The 9704-nt window shown below is 34.4% G+C and overlaps 1 protein-coding gene across 1 annotated transcript; it reads right to left on the reverse strand.

Moving 5' to 3' along the window:
* Positions 1-2531: 2531 nt before the first annotated feature.
* Positions 2532-3038, reverse strand: LOC138334406 (uncharacterized). The gene has a single exon (XM_069283076.1). The coding sequence runs from the start codon at positions 3036-3038 to the stop codon at positions 2532-2534; it is 507 nt and encodes a 168-aa protein (XP_069139177.1).
* Between the last annotated feature and the right edge of the window lie 6666 nt (positions 3039-9704).

Genomic DNA, 9704 nt, shown 5'->3' on the forward strand with positions numbered 1-9704 from the left:
TTTCGATATATACATTTTATAAGATATATATGATCCTAAGTAAGTGTTTATTTCATATGAGCTTTTAGGAAACGAGCCTTAAAAGATTTTTTTTATTTACATTTAAATTAGAACTCCGAGACGTTATTAAATAATATAAGAAAACAGAAACATATTTTCATAGTTTATATATCTGTATCTTAGCCCAGTCCACGGTGATTTAAATAATAATAGAACATTGGTAATGCGCATCTGTAACTTATTTTCGGGAAACTCTCAAATGAAAAGAAAGGATATGTATATTGTACAGGTTTTATCTTCACACGATTGAAAAACGTGTATTTGTACCTAATTGATATTATGTAGTTGGTTTATATCGTGTCAAAATATGTCAGTGTAATACAATGGTTCAAATACAATTCTGTTTGGAAAGATAGTGAATATGTGACAACCATTACACATACCAGGAACTGCTGAAGAAAGAGAATGTTTATGGAAAGAGAATGAGATCGAAGGAAAACAAGCCTTTTCAAATCTGATCGGATTTCATGACGTCTTAGAATATTGTATGAAGAAGTTAATTGTTCCATGGAATGTAATATTAAACCCCAACCTATCACATACATTTGACTTGTATATTATACTTCCCTTACCTTATCATTATAAATTAATTTCATTTAAAGTGGCTGTTTCTGTTCTGAAATGTTGAATTATAGATTCATGTTGATGTTAACTTAGAATCATATTAAACACAAAAATATGCATGCTAATTCGTAATACATATTGGTAATGATATACATACTTAAATAGCTATTTATGTATTCTGGGCGAAGGCGAGGATGAGTTGCGATAAAGTGTTTCTAATTTGTAACTAATCACTTATTGTCTGTAGTTTCAACAATAAATATGTTTAAATCAATGTTGAAGCGTGCTTGATGTGCGGAAAGGCTTATGGCTATAAAAGATTGAAACAATATAGCTTCAATTTCAATAGAAGATAAAATCGATAAACTAAGTAGTTGTAATCTAGAACATACACATTGTCCCTGAAATCTCAAACGGATATCTCATTATTTGTGCAGTCATCATCATTACAAGAGTAAGCAATATTTGTTTTTTTTACAAAGATGTTAGAATCACAAACATCATTTAGTCGGGAAAACTACCTTAAATATCTAAAAATATCTGGTGTGAAATAAAGATTTTAACTCCTGTTAAATCTAAGATATTTGCATGCCAATAAACCCCTTCTTTGGTGCAGCTGAACAGACCTACATGTACGTTGCTCAGATGTGTTTTTCATGGTTACACTTACACATCGAGTTTTTGTCACCTTGCGGCTGACACAACAATGGCAAACACATCAATGCCACCACATGGTAAAATAACTTTGTACGTAACTGCAGTTAAATACTTCGTGACATGTTGTTTGTTTCAATATTATGTGTCAAGCACAATGCCATCCATTGATGATTATGACATGAAATTGAGGTATTATTTACCTAGAAATGAAGGATATTTTCATTAGCGCCTATGGTAATAATGCGTGTTTTATTGTAACAGGTAAATATAATGTATTGGGTCTGATCGATTTGTGCATATTACTGTATGATATTTTTTGTGTACAATATTGTGTTGAAATCGTTCCACATTGTATATATGTATAACATTTGAATAAAGATACTTGTCAATGTTTTATATATGAACTGTTATCTAACACAATTGTAGCGTTAAAACCCATCCAATTTCTATACTTGTTCATTCCAGCACTTTTCCATCAACATGCTTTGAACCTCTCTATAATTATCAATCTACTCTCGTATATACTTCACTGCAATAGTCCCTAACAAACGCTTTTAAACTGTTCTAGGTATATCAACAAACATTCAAACATCTTAAGGATTCACAATATACATCAAAAAGGGATAAAAAATGCACGGGGTTTAAACCCCGTGAATATAATTATAAATCAAAGCATTTGCATATGCTTGTAATGTAACAATCAAAATGAAATGCCTGAAACAATAAATAAGAATACAAAATTAAAGATACATGATAACCTAAAAGACGTTTAAACAGTTGTATATGACACTTGCATAAGCAACATGGTTTAATCAAGTTTTAGTCAAGATTGACAGTTATCTCATTGACGGTTGCCAATATACTTCCATGGATATCCGGAAATTCAGATTTCTGGACTATTTAATTAAATGATAAATAAGTAGTGGAGTGGCGTAAATGGATGGTGTAAATATATGTAGAACCGTGTTAGGTTATTTTCTGATCAATCTCAGAAATCACCATTAAGTACCATCAATTACCATTCTTTTGGAACCAGGTTTTCCCTTCGAAGAATACAATAAATATCTTTTGGTTTGTTCCATAGGGTTTTGCGTCTTCGAGTTTACGGTTACATTAAAGTTCATATAAATAAACACATTAAGTTTAAAGATCAATAATACAAGCGTTTAAGCTTAAGAAATAAAAGACATCCCATCCCCGAAAATATATATATATATATGAATAAAGAACATTCAATAAGGTAAAAGTACTTATAGGATGTTCGATAAATGTTCCTCGTGTTCATTTTTTGCAAAAGTAAAGTTTGACTTAGAATTTTTTACCATTCCGTTGTGTCGTGTTCGTCGTCTCCACTTTGCCAGTATTATGGAAGTTGTGCCAGTAGGCGGTGGATCCATTGGAGTAGTTGTGCCAGTAGGCAGTGGATCTATTGGAGAAGTTGTGCCAGTAGGCGGTGGATCCATTGGAGTAGTTGTGCCAGTAGGCGGTGGATCCATTGGAGTAGTTGTGCCAGTAGGCGTTGGATCCATTGGAGTAGTTGTGCCAGTAGGCAGTGGATCTATTGGAGAAGTTGTGCCAGTAGGCGGTGGATCCATTGGAGTAGTTGTGCCAGTAGGCGGTGGATCCATTGGAGTAGTTGTGCCAGTAGGCGTTGGATCCATTAGACTACCGACTGTTGTTTTAGTGTGTCCTGTCCCATCGGAACGAGAAGTAGAGGAACTCTTGACTCCTTCATTAGTCGGATCCACGGAAGTCATATCCTCCGATTTGAAACATGTTAGACTCATAAGTATTACTATTACTCCGTGTAAAATACTCATACTGTACTTCATCGTGTTGCCGTAATATGGACCAGACAATTTTCCATCCTATCGTGTATCATTCGACTGGACAATAGGCCTCCACACTGTTCATTTTATACATAAAAACATAACACAAGGGATGGAATCCCACACAAAGGGCAAATGTTATATACAGCTGCTGACTGACAATTACATCGTATTACAACATTTAACATATCCCTGCTGGATGTTCAGGCCAATAGGAGCGAGACGGGTCATTTAGACAAGTTCTGTACATAACTACACTGTATTAGTGCTGATTAGCCTGTTCATCAGCAGCTGCTGTCATTGGGGACGTTAGATTGAATACACGATGTCATCGTATGTGATGAAAGTCCTAGATAACTTCCCCGCAGTAATCCTAATATCCCCGTTCAGTACTATGGATCGAGATGGGCTGTTAGAGCGCGTGTGATCTTTAGTTCTCTTTGTGATCAATGATGACGTCTTGTATCTCTATCATGTTACATTATCGTACAAACTCCCTACAGGGATTTCATCATAAACAACCAGTATACAACCTGGATAAATGATGGTGCTTTGATTACTCTTATGAAAAAACGTCGAGACAGAATAAATACCTTTATTACGAATATGCTGACAAATGATGCTTGAAACATAAAATATTAATAGCAATTACGGCTATAGATTCCCCGTTAACTAACGTGGTATTTAGATAGATAATTGCTTCACTACATAGTTGATGGGTATAATGGTTTGATTCAAATTACAAAATAAAGATAGGATGTTTAATAATAGTGTAACACCGACATTAGGGAATGTTTCTAATGCCTAGGAAACATGGAACTATTACCATGTCATTAAATTTATGGTCGTTACTAGAATAATCTTTATCTAAGTATGTATATTATTAACAATGCATAGCTAAACCCCATGTGGTATAAAATAATTGCTCCGGAGCAATATTGAATTATTTTGCAGACATTGGTTATGGCAACGGTTTTCCTAGATACCAGAAAATCGGGTTTTATTATTGCCACTGGTTTTTTAAATAAATGTTCGTGCATGTTTAAAAAAACAATAAAATCAAACAAACCAACATTTTATGGATATCGATTGACCCCATAAACCCAATTTTTTAAAATATTATGATTTCCTTTACTGATTTTATAAAGAAATAAAGCCAACTCTGTTCTGTTACGGTGACCTTGCACTTGACCTATTCCTACACAAACACTAGTTTAATTGTTGGCAGAGGTTTTTTCCTAAAAATTCATGATACCATGACTAACAAATATTTGCTCTCTGATTTGTTATCCGTTATAACAGTACTAGCTATATATGTCCAATATATGCTAAACAGTTTTATTAGAAATAAAAAAAAAGTTATGCTTGTTATTTTATTTACATGAAAAAGGAACCTATTGCATGGCCACAATTACTAGGTATGTAAGTACTAAAGGTAATGAAGTTATCCATATGACGGCCATATCGAATTTAGGCTAGAACAAATAAATGGCATAGAGTTTTCTTTTTACCAAATGAGGTATTGAAATAATAATTTCGGAAAAGAGCTGAAAATTAAAAAAAGAAACATCTAAAATCCAAGATATGATGGACATTTTTGGAATTTAGTAACATTAAATTAAATTCTACTAGTGTTTATTTAGTTTGCCTATCACATATGCATAACTTTATCATATAGTGATTTACAAAAAAATGCCAACTGTATTGAAACGTAAATACATTGCATTATGGTAGAAAATGCTAACGTGCAGTACACTACCAGATATTTGAATCTACATAGTTTTTTTGGTGATGAAAATAAAGACATTTATTAGGGTTTTTTCAGTGAAAAAGTCTGAGGAATTCATTATTTTCTCGCCATTTCACAAAACTGAGAGGACAATTATGATGATTTTATCTTATTCAGCATTTTTTAATCATTTGTAATTGAAATCCAAGATGTACGCCATATGACCCCAGGAGACATTAGTTATCAATGGCAACAAGCATAAAATAAAACAAGATATCATACTGGTCCTAAAAACCCATGTTTCAAAACACTGCTAGAGGGATACATGGGAACCTATTTCTCTTTCCCCACTCTACTGGTGATTACATGATTAGTGATACAACTGAAAAGGAGTTGCCATGTGTGATTTTTTGCATATCTTACAAATTAAAAAAAAATCTCAAGAAATGGATAGGGTAAAACAAACATCAGCTTTGCTTCACCTGAAAGAAACTCGCTAAAATAAAGTACTCAAAACAACCAGGATCATGAATAAGATTTTTGGATACCTTTGAAATCGAATAAGAAGAGAAAAGTGCTAAAATTTACGATATTACAAGAAATGGTACAGGATAGCTATTATTTATGTGTGGGTAAACTGGGCAACATGTGAGAGTTGATCAAGCCCAACAAAGAGTTTGTGAATTCGGGAGGAGTTACTCCAATATACTCCAGCTTTCCTTTAACAGATGTAGCTGGTAGAGTCTAATATAATGATAATAATAATGATGATATAATAAGAGTGAATGTGGAAAAAGTGTTGACAATCCAAATGGCAAATGATCAGCCACTGTTGTATATATGTAGCGCGACATGGAACACGCTTGCGTAGATGCTGTATTATAGGGGAAGAAACAGTGTAAATATTAAGATGGAATTAATACATTCAGGTTGATATTCTGAATATTGTCGATGATGTCTAGATCTATGAATGATATGTGTATTTTGGTTAAGATACATATTACTTATAAAAGTGTTTTGAATATCTTCTGAAATTGTTTATGCCTCGACACTTACAGCTGTGCTCAAGAATTTAGCTACAACTGGTTTATAAGTGACTTTCCAAAAAATGATCACATATAAACCGGAAAGCGGTTCAAAATCTTAATATAAACCGGTTACAGGTCACTTATAGACCAGATATGGGTTCATCCTGTACATTCCATGAAATATAACACAAAAAGAACAAAAGGATTTATGCTAACTGTGTTTTAAGCCTGTATATTACTTCGTAAGTGTCTAGACTTTTAACTAAGTGAAGTGTATGTATCAGGTCTAACCTTAGGTATTACTGTTGACTCGAAGATTTTTGAAATATGAAATATGCAAAATTGGTGTTCATTTCAGATTAATAAGTCCACAGACTTCGGTACTTATTGTTGTGACCAAAATTCCATGCCTATTTGTTTACCAGATTCTATAACATGTACAGTTAGCGCTGATTTGGCCAGATTCAACTTTACAAAGCATACCGCAGTCTGTTTTGATATTGTTATGCAAATAGCAGTTGTAGATTATATCATACAAATATGGCATAAATGGGGGCGATCTAATTGATACCAATGTACATATATAATGTTAAAATGTCATCTGAACATAGTGGAAATAATGTTTTTAAGAAAATATGATAGAGTTAGGAAATTTAAGTGCATTTCCTCAAATCTGCATGTTTTGCACCAAATACAGCGGTTTGAATTTTGTTTTCTCAAAACTGGTCTTCGTTTCAAGTTCAGTATTTAATAGAAGTATTAGTGATAATTGAAATGAGTTCATATATATATTTTTAAAATTCATTTTTTATTCATTTTTAAAAAATAAATACAACATATTCAGAAGATACATGAAAGACAAATACAATAGAAGTTACATTTGAAGACCAAATAAGCATGTCATAATGTTTAGTAGTGTCTATAGTCTATAGAGCATCATGGGCAGCTATTTAGTCTCCCGCTGTCATGTGATCACTATAGTGTGTTCCAGATGATCCCTATTATTTTATGATATTTTTTTTTAAATGTAATAACAGTTTTGGATTAAATGGCCGCAGCCTATTTAATATTTGTTCAGTGTTAACAAAAGCAGTATACTTATTCTCAGATGTGGCGCGCAGGCAAATATGATTTACCTTAACAGGTAATTTCCTCCCCCTGGGTTAACCAAATCAGATATGAACGTTACCTAGCTAATAAATGATTAGAATTCCATTATGTATAATTCAGGTACATGCAACGGTGAGCACCCTATGCTGAGTATCTACCAACTGTACCGGACACATCAGTTACTCACCCTCCCCAGGGTTAACCTTGGCGCAGTTTGCATGTACCTGACCCGAATAGCCTGTTGACCTACCCAGATCTGCGAGGCTCCATCGTACTCCCAGAGTAAATTCTTGGCGAGTAATCTCCATATTCTCCATCACGGAGAAACCAATAACCAAAATCTGTATCCATTATACAGTTACTGTACATGTATCTCCGACATCTCAGCCCCCTGGGATTCACTAGGCAAGTGAAAGGAGGAGTCTATTGAAAAAACTGGTTACCACATAATATTTTAGGGTATCCATGACTCCAAGAGTAAATCAAGCGAGCCAGTGCGTATACCCTTACAATCTATAATATACACAAATCAAAAGACAAATATAACCAAATTATGCCTGCTCGCCACACATGCCACTTGGAACTGTTTATACAGTTCCACCATCCATTCCTAAAGCTAGAGAATAAGTATCAATATTTACAAGGTAAAATTCACACTCTTAGGCAAATATCAATTTAAGACTTTCAGGTGTACCATCTGCCTCTTCTGACATGAACAGCTCTAATGCCCCTTGCAATGTAATTAGAAAAATTACATTTCCAATATCTGAGAGATGGGCCCCATCTGCCAAATGCAATCCTTTACAGTCATATGTAATATCTACATGCGTTATGACTCTACCATTTTCCTTAAAACCAGCCTGACTTCCTATCCGATTAACACTTTTACGCTTCCTCTCTATCCCAGTAATTGATTACATCCCCGCCATTGTAACCGCGGCAATATATCCGACCATATTAACATGCAATAAGCTAAACTCTTAGCCAAAGAATGTATATCATTCTCGATCCGTGTACTAAATACCGATGTTGAAGTAGTTGTTAAGTCATTACCTCCGGTGTGGATAATCAGGAATTGTGGAGGAGCACTCTGTGACAAATGCAAGGACAGGGTTCTTTTTACGTCATACTAAGACAGTGCACGTTTCCTTATCCACTTAATTTTAGCCTTCAGATGTCGCAGGTGTCAATTTGGGTCCGACAATGAGAATGACATCCGATGTGCACAGTAGATAATTGATGGCTCCAAAATTTAAATATCTGAAATGCTTATGGCTAGGTTAGCCTTTAATAATCTTAACCGTATAAAGGGGAATAACTCTAACTTCAATATCAAATTATTTTATCAATTCTAACATGTGTGGTGTACGCCTTTGATTTCCACCTAATTACCTCGTCTGAAATTCCTTCCATGGATAACGTTATAGCCTCTCCAATTCTAAAGGAATGTGATTTGAAATTTCGATGGGGTATTAAAACCCTCCAATGCTCTTTTTACAATAAATAAAGATGTAGAATCTTCCCAATTCTGTAATTTATGAATGTAACTAATTGCTGCTAAATATGATTTTACTGTGGTTGTGGTAGAACCTTTGTTTTAATGAAAGGCAATGAATCACAAAATATGTGAAAGTGGTACTGGCCAACTGTAATCGATCGTAAATAATGATTGAAATTGATTAAAACTGCGTAGTGCACTTTCATAAAGAGTTTTGGTGTTGCTTGAAATACTAGCATATAAAAGTCGTCCAATTTTATCTGACAAATTCACCATAGCCAAATCGGAATTGGAACGAATGCCTTTTCTGCCTGTGGTACCAGTCGATGGAATTTCTTCAGCTGTAAACGTGACAAGCTATAGGTTATTACATTTGATTTTGTAGTCATAGTATTCACAATTGCCACTACTGATTTATTGTCACAGCGGAATAAATTTTCTTATTACGCAATTTTTCACTCCAGATATATACCGCCACAAACAAGGGAAAGAACTCTAAAATTGCAATGTCACCTGTGTAACCTAAGTCAAACCATGATTCAGGCCAAACCCCGTATGTCCAACTCCCATTAAAAAATGCCCCAAAACCATTCCCCCTTTTTGCCGAGCTGTCAGTGTATAACTCCATGTCTGCATTTGTTGTCCAAACTTGTTCACTAAAAACTGAAATGCCATTAAATGTTTCAAAAAATCTCAACCAAAGTTTCAAATCTTCTCTAATGTCATTGTTTATTTTGATATGATGGTATGGCTGTGTCAGACCTATCGTCACGTTGATTAACCTTCTACAGAAGGTACGACCCGGAAGTATTACCGTACAAGCAAAGTTTAACATGCCTAACAATGACTGCATAGCTTTCAATGTAGCTTTTGGCCTAGCTAGCATTGTCTGTATTTTCCCTAATTGTGTCTTTCGGCTGGCGGACACACATTTCAATTGTATCAATTTCTAACCCTAAAAAACTATTAGCATAGCCTGACATTCAATTGAATTTGGTCTACCTCCGAAAAGGAAATCATCAAGATAATGTATTAATTCGCCTGTAAGTGATTGTTGATTTACTGCCCACTCTAAAAATATTGATTTTTTTTTCAAACAAAGCACACGACAGAGAGCACCCCATAGGCAGGCACTTGTCAAAAAAATATTGATAGTCAAATTTGAAACCAAGCAAATCAAAATCCCCTGGCCAAATTGGCAAAATACGGAATGCTGACTTTATATCGGC

Source organism: Argopecten irradians, chromosome 11 (assembly GCF_041381155.1).
Source record: "Argopecten irradians isolate NY chromosome 11, Ai_NY, whole genome shotgun sequence".
Lineage (NCBI taxonomy): Eukaryota > Metazoa > Mollusca > Bivalvia > Pectinida > Pectinidae > Argopecten > Argopecten irradians.

Excerpts from the sequence above, each read along its gene's own strand:
- LOC138334406 (XM_069283076.1), bottom strand. The coding sequence starts at position 3,038 with ATGACTTCCGTGGATCCGACTAATGAAGGAGTCAAGAGTTCCTCTACT.